Source organism: Sinocyclocheilus rhinocerous, unplaced genomic scaffold, assembly GCF_001515625.1.
Source record: "Sinocyclocheilus rhinocerous isolate Xijiao unplaced genomic scaffold, SAMN03320098_v1.1 scaffold1301, whole genome shotgun sequence".
Classification (NCBI taxonomy): domain Eukaryota; kingdom Metazoa; phylum Chordata; class Actinopteri; order Cypriniformes; family Cyprinidae; genus Sinocyclocheilus; species Sinocyclocheilus rhinocerous.
In genome coordinates, this window is record NW_015666735.1 from 257,954 (window position 1) to 278,556 (window position 20,603).

Sequence of the window (20,603 nt, forward strand, 5' to 3'; positions counted from 1 at the left end):
GCGCAGCAGGCCGTTTCGTCTCTGAAGGCCACCGGTGTGCAGGCGCAGATGGCAAAGGTAAGACATCTTCATCCCTTCATCATCCTCACAGCTGTTTAAACTGCGTATGACCCGATCGAGTTCTGAATATTTCAAGTTTGAGTCACTGATGAGTCAGAGTGAGAGGTTAAACTGCGGTCTTCTCCTTCAGAGCAAGTGAATGTCTTTCATTATGTAAGAGATGCATGAAGAAGTCTCTTCTGCTCACCAAGGCTGCATTTATTTGTTTAAAAATGCAGTAAAAATAATGCAATTTCAAATAGCTGTTTTCAATGTGAATATGTGTTAAAATATAATTTATTTCTGTGTTCGAAGCTGAATTTTCAGCATCATGACTCCAGTCTTCAGTGTCACATGATCTTCATAAATCATAGAAATCATAATAATATGCTGATTTGCTGCTCGAGAAACATTTCTGATTATTATCAGTGTTGAAAACAGTTGTGCCGCCCAATATTTTTGTGGAAACTGTGATGCATTTTATTTTTCAGGATTCTTTGATGAATAGAAAGTCAGCATTTATTTGAAATAGAAAGATTTAGTAACATTATAAATGTCTTTACTGTCACTTTTGATCATTTTAATGCATCCTTGCTGAGTAACATATTTCATTTTTTGAAGAATTTTTTCTAAAGGTTTTTACATTTCCTGGACCTTTCCATGAACTTCGGCGAAAGAGGCGCTTGAGCTTTACAAAAAGTTGAATGTCAATCTGCACTTTTTTTTCCTGCACATTTGATGTGTTTGAAAACATATTTTTCATACAGCAGTGTCAGGTTTAAGGGTTTGCATGAACTGATATTATAAAGTATAACATGAATGCAGTGTCCCTGGATAAAAGCTACTTGTTTACCGTGCTGTTTTAGTGTCATTGAGATACTGTTATAGTTTTTATTAATATGTTTTTTTAACTGTTTATTGAATTTTCTTCTGGGAATAGTAATATAAAACAAACAGCAACTGTGCAAATTTAGAACCCATCCCAACCCTGGTAGACTTAAACAAAAATAATAATAATAATAATAATAATTAAAAAAATAATAATAATCATAAAATAAAAATATGTATATATAAAAAAATAAAAAAATAAATAGTAATAATAAAAATAAATGAATTAATAATAATAGATAAATAAATAGCAATGATCATTTTAATGCATCCTTGCTGAGTAAAATATTTCATTTTTTGAAGAATTTTTTCAAAAAGTTTTTACATTTCCTGGACCTTTCCATGAACTTTTAAACCGTCAGCGAAAGAAGCGCTTGAGATTTAGAAAATGTTGAATGTCAATCTGCACTTTTTTTTCCTGCACATTCACACACAGACATTTGATGTGTTTGAAAACATATTTTTCATACAGCAGCGTCAGGTTCATGGGTTTGCATGAACTGATATTATAAAGTATAACATGAATGCAGTGTCCCTGGATAAAAGCTACTTGTTTACCGTGCTGTTTTAGTGTCATTGAGGATAAGTCTAGGTCTTATTTTTCCCCAAAATTCCTTTTTTTTTTTTTTCAAATTCTGTTTTTTTACGTTTAAATTTTTCTGGATTCCATTTTTTCCCCCCCATTTTAGTTTTTCTAGACTTTGCTTTAGTAGTAAAAATGTTTTTACTATATAAAACTTACGCAATTTTAAAAGTTGAATAAAAATGTCATCTTAGGGCCCTATGAAATCCATTTTATTTTATCCAAAATTCCATTTCATATTTTTCCAAGTTCTGTTTTTTTTTTCGTATATCAATTTTTCTGGATTCTTTTTTTTTTGTTTGCTTTTCGTTTTAATTTTTCTGAACTTTATTTTAATAGTTTATTGAAAACATGAACTCAATTTCATAACAACAATTTATTTACATGTTTAATAAAAATGACATTTTTGGGGCCCTATGAAATACATTTATTTTCTCAAATTCCATTTTATTTTAATATTATTATTATTTTTTTTTTACCAAATTGTTTTGTTTTAATTTTTCTGGATTCCATTTTAATGGTTAAATGAAACTTTATTAATCAAAAAGCATGATTGAGCAATCAGAGTCATAAAAAAAAACTTTATTTATTACAATAATATGATTTTTTTTTTCCAGAATTGTTGTTTATTCAAATAAACGCATAAAACGTTATCGATTGATTGAATCTTTTAATCAAATGAAAATTTCTGTACAAATTTACTGTCATTAAAACATTTTTAGAACAAAGTTTAAATAATTATTTTATTATTAGTAGTAGTTAGACTGGTATTACATTTTACTGTACAATAGTAATATATTTCTGCCACAATTTCTTCAATGACAACTGAAATTTTGATAGGGCCTGATAAATCATTCACAGTTAGACCAGGAACGTGCATTATAAATATCAATAGAGTCTGTTCTGATTTCATATTGTCTTTTTCTGCACTATTTCTCCGGTGTGATTCAGTCGGTTCACTAATCATATGATAATGAGATGCTAATCAAATGTAAATTTCCTCGATCACCTGGAATGGCAGGATGATCCGGCGTTCATTAGGCCTGAAGCTGTGCTGTTTTTCATAGGAATAGAGATTTGTGTTTATTCCCATGATGCTCTGTGTGAATTATGCATCACTGTAACACACTGTAAACAATCAGCAAGTAGCGTGAGCTTCTAAACCATAACTATACTGGAGTATTTTGCATTGATTGTAAAGCTGAGACAGTTATTTTTCCTCATACAAGTAATTAGTGAGTCTCAGTTGTTAAGACTCTGCTAGACAGTAAAAATATAGTGTAGACGAGTATAAATGTGTCTCATGCTTCATCTGCATTCCTCTCTAATTAACTGCTGCCGTCTGACTCCAATTAGTGTAATTAAAGCAGCAAGGGCTTCTGGGTAACTGAGAGACTAATCTGAGACAGTGAAAGATGTAGAGGTTTCTAAAGGTGCTGTTTACAGGAGAGTTTATCAGAGAGAGTGCTAGAGGAAATGAAACGAGGAGAGATGAGATTGAGCGTTTAAACTCACATTAACCTCTGATTAGAGCAGATTTCAGTCACTGCTCTCGTGCTCAGATTCATTATTACATTACATCATATTCAACAAGAGACACACACAGCGTCTGAAAGCCCATATGTGTGGAGACTGAGTGTGTGTTTACGTTTGTTTACACAACAGAATGAAACCCACACTCTCTCTCTCTCTCTCACTTCCGGTGCGGGTGTTGAGCGTGAGTGGACGGAGTGGTGTGAGCGAATCTTTTTTTCTCTCTTTATTCTCTACGCTGGTTTTGTTTGTTGTTTGTTTGTGTTTTTCCCCTTTCCTCGCTGTTGTGTTACACCTAGGGCCGCGTGCTATCCGTTTTTAGGAAGCATGTCGGCCCAGCGGGTACAGGTTTTGTGCTCACTCACGAGACGCCACGCAATTAAGGTGGTGTCCGTGCTGAGTGTGGAGGACTGTTGCTTGGCTGTTGGGGAGGTGGTTGGACACTCAGGTGTTTTATCCGCTTCCAGGATGAATAATATTATTAGGAGATTGGCATGATGGGAAACCAACTCTACCTGAAGGTTTATGTTGGAGTAGATGGGGCATACGATATCTTGGAGTGTTTTTAGGAGATGACAGTGTTTCACAAAAAAACTGGGAGTATGATTATTGCGTTTCAGTAGCCAAAGCTAAGTTAAAGCTGCTGGTTGCAAAGCAGAGTTTTTGACTATATTCCTCAACATCAGCTCTCACTATCTTTTCACAGGCAAGAGATTTCGTCTAGGATTCGTAAAATCAAAATGCTAAAAAAATAAAAAATAAAATGAAGGGGTTACGTACAGCATTCATTGGATCTTGCTCTTTCAACTCCGTGTGTGCGCATCCATGTGTCTTATAGTAATGAATGTGCTTGCAGCGGGATCACGTAATTTACGTGGAAGCAGCATTCTAATTTGGCATTCTAACATTTAACATTCTAATTCTGCTCCCAAGGAAATTATAAGAAGGTTGGCCTCTATGAAGATAAGTGTTTCAGATCATGTCAAGAATTTGGGTGTTATAATGGATTCAGCTTTAGTTTTAGATAAACAGGTTACTAGTGTTGTGAAGGCTGCGTTTTATCAACTCCTGGAGACTGTTATTCATGCTTTTGTATCTTCACACATCGATTATTGTAATTCTGTAAATATAGGTATTTCACAGGGTCAATTATCCCGTCTTCAATTAGTACAAAATGCTGCTGCCAGACTTTTGACTCGCATAGAGAAGAGAGAGAATTACTCCAGTTTTGGTTTCTTTACACTGGTTGTCTGTAAAATTTAGAATTGAATTTAAGGTTTTGTTGATGTTTTTAAAGCATTGCAAGGCATTGCCCCTAAATATATTGTTGACCTTTTGATTCCTTATCAAAATACAAGGGATATGAGTAAAAACGTATCTTTTTAGTATAGCTTTTAGAATTGATTAGAGTGATCAGGATTTCACTTTTAATGTTTAATTTGGTTTGTGTGACTGTATTTAATGTAGGGCCCTATGATTTCTGTGATGCGGAAAACGTGGACGTAATCGCGGCGTCATAAAAATGGAATTTACTGTATAATGCAGAATGTCACGGAATTTGTCAAATTGAATTAATTAATCAAAAGTACATTGTTACACTTAAATCAAATCGCAATATGGATCAGTATCAGTAAATATTAAGCCGCAAAAATACCATTTAACTATGAATCCTGCATGTTTTACGTGTTTACGTGTTTACGCGAATGAATGGCGCAGACGCGCGGTTTTGTTTACTACACTCATACTGAAGCTTATCAGTATGACGGCTTATACTACTGTTTCAGCTATTAAAATAGTTCAGTTTTGTATGTAATGGCAAAGTGATTATATTTCGTTTCATTTTTTTTTATGAAGTTAATTTAGAAAAATTATTGGAGCATTTTTTTGTTTGTTAAATATAAGTTTTTGTTTTTTAAGGAACGACCAAGCGGCCAGCGGCAGACAGTGAGCTGATAGCCTATGTTTGATAAATTTAGCCTTCTCAAATCATCACAACTTGCCTAAAATAAAATCTATAGATATAAAACAGTTCAAGCATATAACAATGTTTAAACGTTAAACCTAGATAAATGTGCACTATATTCAATCGTTTTGCGGAGAGTGGAAGCTAAAGCGCACTTTGCAGGACATGGAGGCGCCAGCGTGATCAACTTAACTTAAAATACGCCGTCATTTTTGCTCATAAAGGTAAGAGTAAAACATCATTCGTAACTATAAAGGGTCTACTTTTATTTGTGTGCACTCACAATATCGTTGTGCTTTTATAAAATAAAGAAAACAAACAGGATGCGTTTTCTGCCGTCTCGGTCTTGAACAGGAGCGCTTCACAAAAATGAACCGTAACTCAGTGAATGCATGCCTCACAGACATGATAAATATATCTATAGAAAGCTTTAAATTACTACTTAATTTTAGCCTGGCCCTAGGGGTGTAAAAAGTCGGGGCCCGACGGGCCCAGGCTGAAATGCAGGGCTCTAATTTCAGTGTCTGTCGTCTCACTAAACGAGGACATAAATACATGAACAACATCTCCAGAACTGAGAGTCACTTACTGGGCATTTTACCATTTCATTTGAGTAAAACTAGCGTAATATCATATACACACAAAAATGTAAAGGTAGTCACGGCAACCCGTCAAAATAAAAGTCCAGTTTAACTTGAAGACATTGTGCCAGAAAAAATATATTACTATTGTTCAGTAGAATGCATAGCTTAGTACTACTACTACTACTAGTACTAGTACTAAAATGAAACAAACTTTATTTTTTTGAGATTAATCACACACCATTTCTTCCATGTTTTAATTTGAATAGTAAATCCCCTTAATTTTCAATAATTAAAAGATAAATAAAATTAATGTTTTATGCCTTCATTTGATAACCAGAAAAATGTAAATACACAACTCAGAATTTCTGATGGGGAAAAAAAACATGCCATAAGGCTATTTTGAGAATAAATTTTAATAAATTAAGTTTTATGCATTCAAATAATTAGACATGCTACTACACAGAATTTAATAACAATAAAACATATGGAGAGGAAAAAATAAAACATTTCATAGTGCCCTAAAGCATGCAATTTTTATAAAACCTTTAATTAATTGATGTGAAATTGTATAAGTTTCAAGATTTTAATTAATTAAACATGATTTTTGATTAATAAAATTTAATTTAACTATTAAAAAGGAGTCAAGAAAAATTAAAACGGGAAAAAAAACAGAATCCAGAAAAATTAAAATGGAAAAAACGTAATTTGGGAAAAAATAAGACTGATTTCATAGGGTCCTATTAATGATGCTGGAAAGCACTTTGGTCAGCGGCAGTTGTTTTAAATGTGCTATAGAAATAAAATTTGTATTGTATTGTATTAACTCTGTATAACCTGAGACAGCTATGACCTCGGCAGAGAACTTCCCTCCATATTCCTGTGCCTCGACCATTAATTCAAGTATCAAGTATCCCTTACTTCAAGGTGTGGCGTGTGAACTGCTTGAAATGTGTGTCTCACGGTGAATGCATGAGACTGGAGAGCCCTGTAGACTGAAGTGTGTAAGTAACCTGAAGGATCTGTGTGTGTGTGTGTGTGTGTGTGTGTGTTTGTCTGTAGCAGCAGGAGCAGGACCCCACTAACCTGTACCTGTCTAATCTGCCCGTCTCTGTGGAAGAACAGGAGCTGGAGGCGCTGCTCAAACCCTTCGGTCACGTGATCTCCACGCGGATCTTACGGGACGCCAGCGGCGCAAGCAGAGGTGTCGGCTTCGCCAGGTGTGTGTGTGCGTTCACATATCAAACCCTCATTACACTGAGTGTTTAACAGACGTTAGAGAAGTCAAGTGTGTGTGCTGATTTATTCTGTGCTAATGAGGGTCAACAACAGCCTCTTCATTTCAACAGCAGCAGTTTAAGATTATTACGAACAATTAATATTCGAAGCCTCAGGACACAATGTTTTTGTGCAGACAGGGTCATTTTCTTGATTTTATAAAGACTGTATAATAAAACCCAGTGTGAATCTATAGTTATTAATATTAATGAGCATGTTGTAAAATCTAAAACATATGCAGATTTAAATAACAATTGTATTTATTTATATATTATTATATTTTTTTATATATTATATTATATTATATTATTTTTTCCTAACAATTACATCTCTGTGCTAATTTATAATTTGTATTATTTTTCTAATTGTATTATTATTTTACTATTTTTATGTTCTTTTATTATTATTATTATTTATTATTTTGTTTGTTTTTTAATGTGTATTTTTATATAATACCCAATGGGAATTTATTTATATTTGTGCTAATAAACCACATTGTAAAGTCTAAAACATATACCGATTTGAATAATAATTTATTATTGTTATTGTTGTTATTATTATTATTATTTTAAATAAGATTTATTTATTTAGTTTTCTCAGTGTTATCACTGTGCTAATAAACCTTCACATTTCAAGATCTAAAACATACACAGATGCATTAATTTTATTTATTCTTTTTTTTTCTTTCATTTTTAATTTTAACAGTAAACACTGGAATTCATGTGCAAATTCTTGTTTAAAAAGTTTTTTTTTTTTTAATCACACAAGCCATCTAATAAAGTCAATGCTCTACTGTAAGTCTTTTAAAACCTTTGAAACTACTCAATGCTGTTTGCCTGCTGTGGGTTTTCTTGTGTTTGTGAGTGTTTGTGTGTGTTGTTCTTCAGGATGGAGTCCACAGGGAAATGTGAAGTTGTCATACAACATTTCAATGGGAAATATCTCAAGACTCCAGCAGGAACCCCAGGTAGAGCTGTGACCGCTCTCAGTTCACTACAGCTCAACAAACAGAAATAGAAAGAGAAACGCTCAGCACCCTGTTTTGGTGATATTGGATATTGCTAAGGTCTTTCATAGCTCATGAAGTTCTTGGTTTCATAAAAGTGTCAGCTTTGTCTGTTTTTTTGGTTTCTCGTAAGCTTTGTTAGGAGAAATGAGACCCAAATGAGTCGCTAGCTGTCAATGAGTGAGAGTCTAGAGCTGTAAAGTCACTGTGGAGCAGCTCAGATGATCTGGTGAGAAACAGATGAGATCGTATTGAGATGCTTTGATTGCAGACGCGTGTTTCCTCTCTTCAGCGCTCAGTGTGATTGACTGGATTGAGACTAACAGCATTGTTTCTGACTGTGGTATCAATCAGAACTGAGCTCAGGCTGGACAGGAAGTGATGATTATTCAACAGGAAGCGTTACTCAGATTAGCTCATGTGTTTTGTTTAAGGTTTTTCACTCATCTGTCTTTTAGAAAGTGGAAGGAAGTTTATAAACGTCCCACAAGGAAACATTATCTAGCGTAGCGTTAGTTCTGGCAGGCCACATTAGTCAAGCTCGCATCAGCTGACTCTCAGCTGATCCCCATCTACCTATGGGAATACGACACCTATCTAAGCATTCATATATAAGGTCCCTCAGTATTATCAGCAGTTTTGCATTGCTCAATAGCTAATTACCCTCCTCCATCCCCAGCTCCTCCTCTGTCAGTCAGGATTCAGCCTTCGGATTCTCCTTTGAATCAGACTAATTCTAAAATGTGTACATAAAATGATTGAACTTAACAATATCTGCAATACATTTATGTTAGTTCTGTTCTGTTTACCCTGGGGGGTTATTGCTGCTCTCCCTGCTCTCATCCATGCTAGGCTGCATGGATGCGCAAGGGAGTTCTTGCCCAGAACGGAACCATACTGCCAATCCAAACTGTATGCTAATTGTCAATCATCTTTGACGATAGTGGTCCTGACAGAATTTATATTGTTTTGGGAGGATTTTGTCTGTCTGTCTATCTATCTATCTATCTGTCTATCTATCTCAGTGTTTCCCAACCTTTTTTTAGTCGCGGCACCCATTGGAAATTTTAACAAACTTGTGGCACCCTACAAAATTAATTTTGTCACAATATTTGAATTTCTAACTTCGATATGATAATTTGAAAAGTATAGATATTCGGTACGCGGGATAATACACAGAGCGTCACACCACGTGAAAGTGAAACCTGAGCGGTGAACTAATTTTCGGCAGCCGAAATTTCGGTGCATCTCTAATTATTGGCGACATCAGAAATGGATATTATAAAATAGACGCTTTTTTGAACATTTTAGCAATTTAAAAATATTAAAAAATGATTTTTTACATTTACGGCACCCTGGTTGGGAAACACTGATCTATCTATCTATCTATCTATCTATCTATCTATCTGTCATTCTGTCATTCTATCTATCTATCTATCTATCTATCTATCTATCGTTCTATCTATCTATCTATCTATCGTTCTATCTATCTATCGTTCTATCTATCTATCTATCTATCTATCTATCTATCTGTCGTTCTATCTATCGTTCTATCTATCGTTCTGTCATTCTATCTATTGTTCTGTCGTTCTATCTATCGTTCTGTCGTTCTACCTATCTATCTATCTATCGTTCTGTCATTCTATCTATCGTTCTGTCGTTCTATCTATCGTTCTGTCATTCTATCTATCTATCATTCTATCTATCGTTCTGTCGTTCTATCTATCGTTCTGTCTATCATTCTGTCATTCTATCTATCGTTCTATCTATCGTTCTGTCATTCTATCTATCGTTCTATCTATATCGTTCTACTATCTATCTATCTATCTATCTATCTATCTATCTATCGTTCTGTCGTTCTATCTGTCTGTCTATCTAGCTTCTTTCTTTCTTTCTTTCTTTCTTATCTCTTTATCTCTGTCTGTCTATTCTGTTCTAGTTGTAGCAGTGAAATGGACAGATGGAGAGATGTCTGTCTGTCGGTGTGTTTGCTGTAGTTTCAGTCTTTGTCTCTTGTGTTTGTCTGTAGGTCCGTCTGAACCGCTGCTGTGTAAGTTTGCTGACGGCGGTCAGAAGAAGAGACAAACTCAGAGCAAATATCCACAGAATGGCCGAGCGTGGAGGGAAGGAGAGGTGAGATCTCACACACACACACACACATACACACACACACACACAGAGTGAGTCATTTACAGGAAACCAGGCTGATCATCATCATCGTGTCCTGAGGCGCAGCTGATGCCCCTGCTGCATGTCACACTAATGCAGCACAGACGCACCCTGAACATCTGCAGACAGCTGCTCTTTATCACCACTGAGCTTCTGTAGCTTAGAGTTCAGTATATTTAGAGTAGTTTCAGTTTTGTGAATATATTAAAATAGGGCTGCACGATAAATCGAAATGAAATCGCAATTGCGATTAAGCAAAAGCTGCAATTGTCATGCGCATCTCGTCAGTGAAGCACTGTGATCAGTAGTAAATCTCCATCCGAAGACCAGAGAAACTCCAAATACGCCTCACAGAACCCAGGAAATCCCTATAGCGCTAGCTGAATAAACAGAAGATTGAAATGCTTTCATTGATTCAACGTGACTAATAAACACACAACTACGGCAATATATGGTTTATCTGAGTTCTTCTTATTATAATTTTCCTTATAATAAAGTATATAATAATGCAGTGCCTTTATCACTGCTTAGAATACTGTGAAATATGTTGCGTTCCTTATTGTGTGTAAGAAGCCACATCATCTCACAGAGCCATAGTTCACTGAGAAGCTACGTTGAATCGCAGAACGATTTCTTTGATTTCATTATCGCAGGCAATTAAATTGTCTGTGATAATGAACGCGATATTGCGTAGGTTGCCAGTGAACTACGGCTCTGTGAAGTAAATGCTGCTCCATCTGAAAGCAGGTGATGGAGATTTACTACTAATCACAGAACCGGCTTTACTGACAAAATACACATGACAATCGCCTTCGAATAATTGTGCAGCCCTAAAAACTATTATATTTGTCTACAAATGTACAAGTATAAAAAAACTTAAATGTGTTTTTATATATATTATTTTATATATATATATATATAATTAATACCAAAGACTTATGCACTATCTCTGTCTATATTATGAAAACTGGTAAAACAAATGAAAAATATTGTAACAGTGAAATTCCTAATAGTAATTCCAAATTGCCATAGCCCATGTTTCTCTATTCAAACAACAGCGGTTGAGTAAGTGCATTTATTCAGCGATCACAATCGCAAATAATATAGTGAGATCTCATGACAGAACACTGACCGGCTGAATGACGCTTTAGATCGCTAAACTCCAGCTTGTTTGTTTTTCATCTGCGGCGGCGCTTCCGCAATGAGGAGCAAGCGCGTGCGCATGGTTGACAGATTGCATAAAATAAACAAAACACACCGGGCAGAAAATGTATGAATTTAACAGCGAAGCTCTGATTCGTGGATTTGAACTCTTCGGACTCATATATTATGTAAACAAAAACTTTTATGTTGGATGTGATTAATCGTGATTAATCATTTGACAGCACTAATATATATATATATATATACTGTGTGTATATATATATATAACATTTAAATTTGTGACTTACATTTTGACTTACATTTGTCTACAAATGTACAAATATAACTTACTACTAACTAAAAAAAGTAAATCAAAATTTTTGTCTTAACCATTTGATCATTTGTTTGTTTTTAAGAGAATAAATTAAAAAATTTCCAAAACACAGATCTAATGACAAATTAAATATTAAATTCTAATAATCATGTATGTTCTGATTGGCTGTGATTTTGTTTGGTCAAGCAGAAATTTCACTCGCAGTGTTGAGAGACACATTGTCACTGGATGCATCTGTTTATGATCGTTTCAAACTCTCATTATCATAAACTCATACAATCAGTGTCTTTCTCTGATATGATGGAGTGATGGAACGTCTGAGGGTTTGGACCTCAGATCTGATGAAGTCTGCTATTAACACATCTCTGTCTCTCTGTGTGTCTCTGCAGACAGGAATGACACTCACATACGACCCTGCTGTCATGCAGAACGGGTACATTCTCTCTCTCTCTCACACACACACACACACACACACACTCACACACACACACACACACACACAGACACAGACAGACAGACACACACACACATACAGGAGGAGAGATCGTCTCTCCCAGTGTGTTCTGCTTGCAGGAAATCCCTCACTTCCTGTTTCCTGTGTCTGTCTCCTAATAAAACATCCTGTCTGATAAGAGATCCGAGCAACACGGCTCTGATTATTTACAGTCTCATCACAGCGCCGCACTGTGGGCTCATCTACAGGACACACACACACACACATACACACACATTGTCATGTGTGCTGAAGTGTGTGTGTGTGTGTGTGTGTGAACGCATCATTTAAACATGCACTCAGTCATTTCATGTTGAATATGTTGTCACCCAAGTCACCCATGATTCATTTATTCCACAAGAAAGTGACAAAAATACAGTAATATGACTTTTTTTTTGTAAATTCAATTAAATCACAGTAACTGAATTAAAAGCATATGTCTTCATCTCATATGAGTGGACTTCATCTTAAACCAACCTGACAAAATTAATATTCATTTGATTCATTAAAGAACTTGAATTATTTCTAGAACGAATTTAACGTGCATGAATGTACAGTGCCGTGAAAAGGTTTTTGCCCCCTTCCTGTTTTTTGTTTTTTTTGCATATTTGTCACACTTAAAAGATTCAGATCATCAAACCAATTTTAATATTACGCAAAGATAATGCAAGTAAATACAAAATGAATGTTTTAAATGATAATTTCATTTATTAAGGGAAAAAAGCTGTCCAAACCTACCTGGCCCTACGTGAAAAATTATTTGCCCCTCCTCTTAAATCATGAAAGAACTATGATTAACCACATCATTTTAGAAAGCTGAGTTAAATTTCACTAGCCACACGCAGGCCTGATTACTGCCAGACCTGTTGAATCAAGAAATCACTTAAAGGGGTCATATGATGCGATTTCAAGAAACAAAATAGTTGACATGTATCAGTCTGGAAAGGGTTATGAAGCCATTTCTAAGGCTTTGGGACTCCAGCGAACCACGGTCAGAGCCATTATCCACAAATGGAGAAAGCTTGGAACAGTGGTGAACCTTCCCAGGAGTGGCCGGCCTACCAAAATTACTCCAAGAGCGCAACGACGACTCATCCAGGAGGTCATAAAAGAACCCAGAACAACATCTAAAGAACTGCAGGCCTCACTTGCCTCAATTAAGGTCAGTGTTCATGATTCAACAATAAGAAAGAGACTGGGCAAAAACGGCATCCATGGGAGAGTTCCAAGGCAAAAGCCATTGCTGACCAAAAAGAACACAAAGGCTTGTCTCACATTTGCCAAAAAATATCTTGTTTATCCCCAAGACTTTTGGGCAAATATTCTGTGGACTGATGAGACAAAAGTTGAACTTTTTGGAAGGTGTGTGTCCCGTTACATCTGGCGTAAAACCAACACAGCATTTCATAAAAAGAACATCATACCAACAGTCAAACATGGTGGTGGTAGTGTGATGGTCTGGGGCTGCTTTGCAGCTTCAGGACCTGGATGACTTGCCATAATTGATGGAACCATGAATTTTGCTCTCTATCAGAAAATCCTGAAGGAGAATGTCCGGCCGTCAGTTTGTGACCTCAAGCTCAAGCGCACTTGGTTTATGCAGCAGGACAATGATCCAAAACACACCAGCAAGTCCACCTTTGAATGGCTCAAGAAAAACAAAATTAAGGTTTTGGAATGGCCAAGTCCAAGTCCAGACTTAAATCCGATTGAGATGCTGTGTCATGACCTTAAACAGTCCATTCATGCTCAAAAACTCTCCAATGTGGCTGAATGAAAACAATTGTGCAAAGAAGAGTGGGCCAAAATTCCTGTGAAAGACTCATTGCCATTTATCGCAAACACTTGATTGCTGTTGTTGCTGCAAAGGGTGGCACAACCAGTTATTATATTTAGGGGGCAATTACTTTTTCACGTAGTGCCAGGCAGGTTTGGACAGCTTTTTTCCCTTAATAAATGAAATCATAATTTCAAAACTGCAGTTTATATTTACTCAGGTTATCTTTGTGTAATATTAAAATTTGTTTGATGATCTGAATCTTTTAAGTGTGACAAATATGCAAACAATTAAAATAAACAGGAAGGGGGCAAAAACTTTTTCACACCACTGTAAATAATAATTTATAATTTATGATTTATTCATACACACACACATATATATATATATATATGTGTGTGATTATATTTTACGTTCATATAGATATTTATAATTATAAGCATTAAAAAAATATAATTAAAACAAATCTCTCTCTCTAATATTTCATTATTTCTTTATATTTTTGTCTTTTAAATTGAAGAGTAATTGATAAGAGATCATGAAAATACAGTTGATATTTCCTTTGAGATGTTTTATTTTTATATTTTTTTGTTTTAATTTTAATTTTGAAGTTTTAGTAACTTCTGTGCTTTAGTAAGTTTGTTATTTTTATTATTTATTTTCTTAAAAAATTCTTCAAATGTCTATATAGTTTTTATTAATCTTATTAATTTTATTCGTTAATTTTTAAAGTTATGTTTTAGTTAACTATTCTGGATATATATACACACACATATATATACAGTGGGTACGGAAAGTATTCAGACCCCCTTATGTCAATATGGGGTGCTGTGTGTACATTAATGAGGAAAAAAAATTAACTTAAATGATTTTAGCAAATGGCTGCAATATAACAAAGAGTGAAAAATTTAAGGGGGTCTGAATACTTTCCGTACCCACTGTATATATATACATATATATGTGTATGTTTATATCACAATCAATATTATTAATATGTAATCTCTGTCTCTGTGCAGGTTCTACTCTTCTCCGTACAGCATCACTGCTAACAGGATGATCACCCAAGCGTCCATCACTCCGTTCATCACCACTTCACCCGTCTCTACATATCAGGTGTGTGTGTGTGTGTGTCAGTGTGTCAGTGTGTCTGTGTGTGTGTGTGTGTGTGTGTGTGAGAGTGTGAGTGTGAGTGAGTCTGTGTCTGTGTCTGTGCGTGTGCATGTGCGTGATCGATCTATCACTGTCAGATTGATTCATCAATATCAGAGCAGAGGAGCATAATCTTCATCACTGTCTTCTCTTCACTAAGATCAATTCACCCCAAGCACAGATTTAGCACTAATATGGCTTTGCATGAAAATAATGTGTGCATATATGAATATATTTTTATACTATAGCTCTAATATGGTTCTACGTCAATGTATATATGAATGAATTACTGCTGTTTGATTTGCTTTTGCATTTTCATCTTTATCAATTCAGAGTAAAAGTGGTTTTGATGTTAATTTTTAGCAGCAAGAATTCAGAAAACATCACATTCTTGAGTGATGTTTTGGTTTTGTTTAATTTCATTTATATTTATTTCTATAGCATATTTAAAAAAACAACTCATATTTAGCAAAAGGCTTCACATTGTAAAAATATGTAATAATAACAAATGTAAAAATGTATTTAAAATGAAATTATATATGCGTTTTATTTTAGCATCATTGAGATACTGTTACAATTTATATTCATATTTCGAATTCATTGTTATTTTAAAAAAATGTTTGTTATTTTATATATATATATATTTATTATTTTTCAATCCGTGGCCATTGTTTGCTATCTGAAAACTTTGCTGTCATTTTTAAATTTTGTGCAATATATTTTTATTTGCGTTTTAAAATTTTGGTTTCATGCTTTTTTTTAATGCAATACTTTAGGTGGAAATTTGATTCCATAGTTTTAATACATCAAGCTACAAAAAAAATGAAAATGCAAAATGTTGCTACTTGCTGAAATGCGTTAGTTTTTTATTTTATTTCAGTTAATGTTTATTTAATGCTAGTAGCTTTAGTTAGCGATATTAACCCTTTAATGTGCCGTGTGTGGACAGTGTTTATGGTTTATGAATGCTGGAAGAGGCTGTTTGTTGTTCCTCTCAGGTTCAGAGCACAGCATGGATGCCGCAGCAGTATGTGATGCAGCCGACAGTAAGTGACCTCTGACCTTTCCTCTCTCTATGACCATTTACAGACACGAGCCTTAAAGGTACAGTAGCAGAAACAGCTTCCTTAATTGCATTAGAGAGGCTGATAATAATAATGAAAAACTAATGACTGTGGGAAAATGTTTCTTGCTCAGTCTGACTGATTCTGAGACAACTTGAATTGCTAAATTGCACATGCTAAAAGTTTCACAGATGCATTTCAGAATATCTGTATGAAAATGTGACAATATCTCAGTAATATGAGTTTGTGCACCTTTCTGAGGGCATTATATTTCTGTGTAGTTTTAGACTTGAGTTAGTTAGCTGCTGATTCAGTCTTATTCTCATATAAACTCCTGTAACATGCTCCTCATGCTGTTTCTGGAGTGTTTGCCGTGTTAAAGTCATTGATTGAAATGAAACAAGACAGACGGATCGCTTCAGATCAGCCAACCATAACCCACGGTTATATGACATTCACTAAATCAATATCAGTGTGTTCTGTGCTGAAGTTTCATTTATTTTTACACGACACAAACTCATCGACTTGACCGTAACACTTTCTGGAGACCGGGCTCATGTGGATGTAGACGTCCTTTTTTATTTCTACAGGAAGAACACAATGTTATCAATGTGAAAAAGAAAAAGGACACTGCCAAAAATCTATATCTTTATCTGGTTTTCAACTTAAAACAAATCTCTACAGATCCTTAAAACAATAGATTCACTTGAAGCAACGCTGCTTATGGTATTAAGACTTGTTTTCAGACATCAAACTTTACGTATTTTTTTAATGTTTGTGTTTTGTCTTATTGCACTGAGATTTTAACTCGTTGTGGCTTGTTTATGCTAATTTAAAATATGCTTGTACAGAAAAGCTAATTATAGAATCTATAAAAACAAGTCTTAAGTTGTTGTGCAGTTGTGCTTCTCAAGTATAATTTTTTAGATATTTTAACTGAAAAAAAAAGCGAAAAATGACTAATTAGGAGCTTAATAAGAAGTCTTTTTTTGTTTGCAGTTGGTAAATAAATAAGCTAAATGTGTGTGTTTTCTGTCTGTGTGTGTCTGTAGGGAGCGCTCATCAGTCCAGCTCTAGATCACAGCACTGTAATGACTCCACTAACACAACAGATGAGTCAGCTGACACTGGGAACCTCTGCTGATGTGGGTTTATATGTTGTCTGCTCTGATTTCACATTTACTCAACACTAAATATCACGAGAACATCAACTGTGTATGGTCACTGTACAGTACAGTCAGATGATATAAGTGGTTTTTGGTCAGAATAATATATATCCAACTTAACACCACACTATATACCAGACTAAAGACATGACTGTATGCAAGATTATATACTGGCCTATATCCAGACTATATATCCTACTAAAAATTCGACTATATACCAGAATATATACTGGACTGTATACTCAACTATGAAATGGACTATAAGGCAGACTATATACCAGACTACATAGCAGAATATATACCTGACTGTCTACTGAATATATATACCAGACTGTATACTGGACTATATAACAGACTATATATTGAACTACAGTGGGTACGGAAAGTATTCAGACCCCCTTAAATTTTTCACTCTTTGTTATATTGCAGCCATTTGCTAAAATCATTTAAGTTAATTTTTTTTCCTCATTAATGTACACACAGCACACCATATTGACAGAAAAACACAGAATTGTTGACATTTTTGCAAATTTATTAAAAAAGAAAAACTGAAAAATGCTCAGTATTTAGTAGAAGCACCCATTTGATCTAATACAGCCATGAGTCTTTTTGGGAAAAATGCAACAAGTTTTTCACACCTGGAATTGGGGATCCTCTGCCATTCCTCCTTGCAAATCCTCTCCAGTTCTGTCAGGTTGGACGGTAAACGTTGGTGGACAGCCATTTTTAGGTCTCTCCAGAGATGCTCAATTGGGTTTAAGTCAGGGATCTGGCTGGGCCATTCAAGAACAGTCACAGAGTTGTTGTGAAGCCACTCCTTCGTTATTTTAGCTGTGTGCTTAGGGTCATTGTCTTGTTGGAAGGTAAACCTTAGTTCCAGTCTGAGGTCCTGAGCACTCTGGAGAAGGTTTTCGCCCAGGATATCCCTGTACTTGGCCGCATTCATCTTTCCCTCGATTGCAACCAGTCGTCCTGTCCCTGCAGCTGAAAAACACCCCCACAGCATGATGCTGCCACCACCATGCTTCACTGTTGGGACTGTATTGGACAGGTGCCTGGTTTTCTCCACACATACCGCTTAGAATTAAGGCCAAAAAGTTCTATCTTGGTCTCATCAGACCAGAGAATCTTATTTCTCACCATCTTGGAGTCCTTCAGGTGTTTTTTTAGCAAACTCCATGCGGGCTTTCATGTGTCTTGAATAACAGGCTATATACTGAACTATATACCAGACTAAATACTGAACTGTATACAAGATTGTATACCGACTATATAACAGACTATATACTGAGCTATATAACAGACTATATACTGAACAATATAGCAGACTATTTAATAGACTATATAACGCATTGTATAAAGTACTATATAACAGACTATATAAGACTATATGCTGAACTATATACCAGACTATATAATAGACTATATACTGAATTAAATAGCAGACTATATAACAGGCTATATACTGAACTATATACCAGACTAAAAACCCGACTAAATAATAGACTATATTACAGACTAAAAAACTGATTATATATTGGACTATATACCAGATTATTTACCAGATTATTTACCAGACCTATTATATAACCTATTATATACTACTATATATAGTCCAACTATATACCAGACTAAAAATCTGACTATATACTATACTATATACTGAACTATATACCTGACTAAATAACAGACTAAAAACTTGATTATATACTAGACTATATTCCAGAATATATACCAGACTAAAAACCTACTACATATTGGACCATATACCAAACTAATAACCCGACTATATACTGGACTATTTACCAGACTGAAAACCGGATATACACCCAATCAGTATACACCATGTGTACACCAGTATACACACCATATACACCAGAATCAGTATGGCGCTGATGTACTTTAAACCTGAGAAATGCACAGAAAAGCCTGTGAGAATTAGAGAGAAGCTAAAACAGGTACAGAGTAGAGCAGTGTTTCCCAACCAGGGTGCCGTGTAAAAAAAATCTTTTTTAATATTTTTAAATTGCTAAAATGTTCAAAAAAGCATCTATTATATAATATCCATTTCTGATGTGGCCAATAATTAGAGATGCATCGAAATTCCGGCTGCCGAAAATTAGTTCACCGCTCAGGTTTCACTTTCACGTGGTGTGACGCTCTGCGTATTATCCCGCTCTATGCGTGTGCGCTCCGCGCAGTCGCTCCACTCATATACCATTCATGCGAATCGGAACAGCAAAGTCCACTCAAAAATTGAGCCGACAGGAAACATCGATGTAGTACAGTATTGTTTCTGTCTACAATAGCCCTACTGTGTTGTAACATAGTGTGGTATGCAACTCTGGTAACGCTGCCCTCTCATTCATTGATCTGCTAACCGTTATGCTCACGTGTCCTCTGATGATAATAGCTTTCTAGGATTAAACATTATTTGGATAATTGGTAAAAAAAAACACAAAAAAAACCCTACTGTTAGACCTACATGAAAAACTAAAAAGCAATATCATTATTAATTTCTTTATTTGTTCTTATTTAAAAAATGACAAGGAGGCTAAGCAGTTAATAATAAAATAAGAACAAATAAAAAAATCTCTTAATAGCCCTACTGTGTATGTTAGACCTACCTGTTGGCCTATCGTTATTTTTTTATTTGTGCTATCATTAGTAATTTGTTGGTTTGTTCTTATTTTATTACTGACTGCTTACTTGTCATTTTTTATTCAATTCAAAGTTTGAAATCAAGCTATCTCGTGCTACTGCACCAAAATTACCCCACTGTAAAATTAAAAAAACACTGAGTGAGCAAAACTTTGTGAGATAGCTAGTTATAATGGTAATTAAACAATGTTTACATATGAATAAAAGCCTACATTAAAATCTGTCATATAAATTGGTCTCTTCATTAGAAATTAGCCTACTGATTGCCACCATTGATGGACAAAAATTGTTATAATATTTAAAAAAAAATCTGAACAACAGTATATTCTGCCGTTCTTCCCTGCTGTACCGAATATCTATACTTTTCAAAGTATCATATTGAAGTTAGAAATTCAAATATTGTGACAAAATTTATTTTGTAGGGTGCCACAAATTTGTTAAAATTTCCAATGGGTGCCGCGACTAAAAAAAGGTTGGGAAACAGCACTGTGACACTGAAGTAGTTTACACTGTGCTCCTGTACAGAAAGTTAATCACCTCTTTAACTCCACTCATTAGCACTGCTCTATGAGACAGCTGAACCATCCATCACACACACACACACACACACACACACAAAAGGCAGCGTGATCTGCACTGCAGCTCTCGATCACTCAGTGTCCTCTGCAGGACGGCAGGAGAACTGCAGGTGTGTGTTATCCAGTGCTGATCTGTGTGTGTGTGTGTGTGTGTGTGTGTGTGTGTGTGTGTGTGTGTGTGTGTGTGTGTGTGTATAT

General features: G+C 35.1%; 1 protein-coding gene across 1 annotated transcript in view; it reads left to right on the top strand.

The window, feature by feature from the left end:
- Positions 1-20,603, top strand: part of LOC107733060 (RNA-binding motif, single-stranded-interacting protein 3-like) — a 46,133-nt gene that overhangs the window by 19,545 nt on the left and 5,985 nt on the right. Inside the window, exons 5-11 of the mRNA XM_016544563.1 lie at positions 6,650-6,807; positions 7,753-7,832; positions 9,901-10,004; positions 11,907-11,950; positions 14,804-14,900; positions 15,935-15,982; positions 17,053-17,145. Coding sequence (XP_016400049.1) covers positions 6,650-6,807; positions 7,753-7,832; positions 9,901-10,004; positions 11,907-11,950; positions 14,804-14,900; positions 15,935-15,982; positions 17,053-17,145 — 624 coding nt within the window. The remainder of the gene's footprint in view (positions 1-6,649; positions 6,808-7,752; positions 7,833-9,900; positions 10,005-11,906; positions 11,951-14,803; positions 14,901-15,934; positions 15,983-17,052; positions 17,146-20,603) is intronic.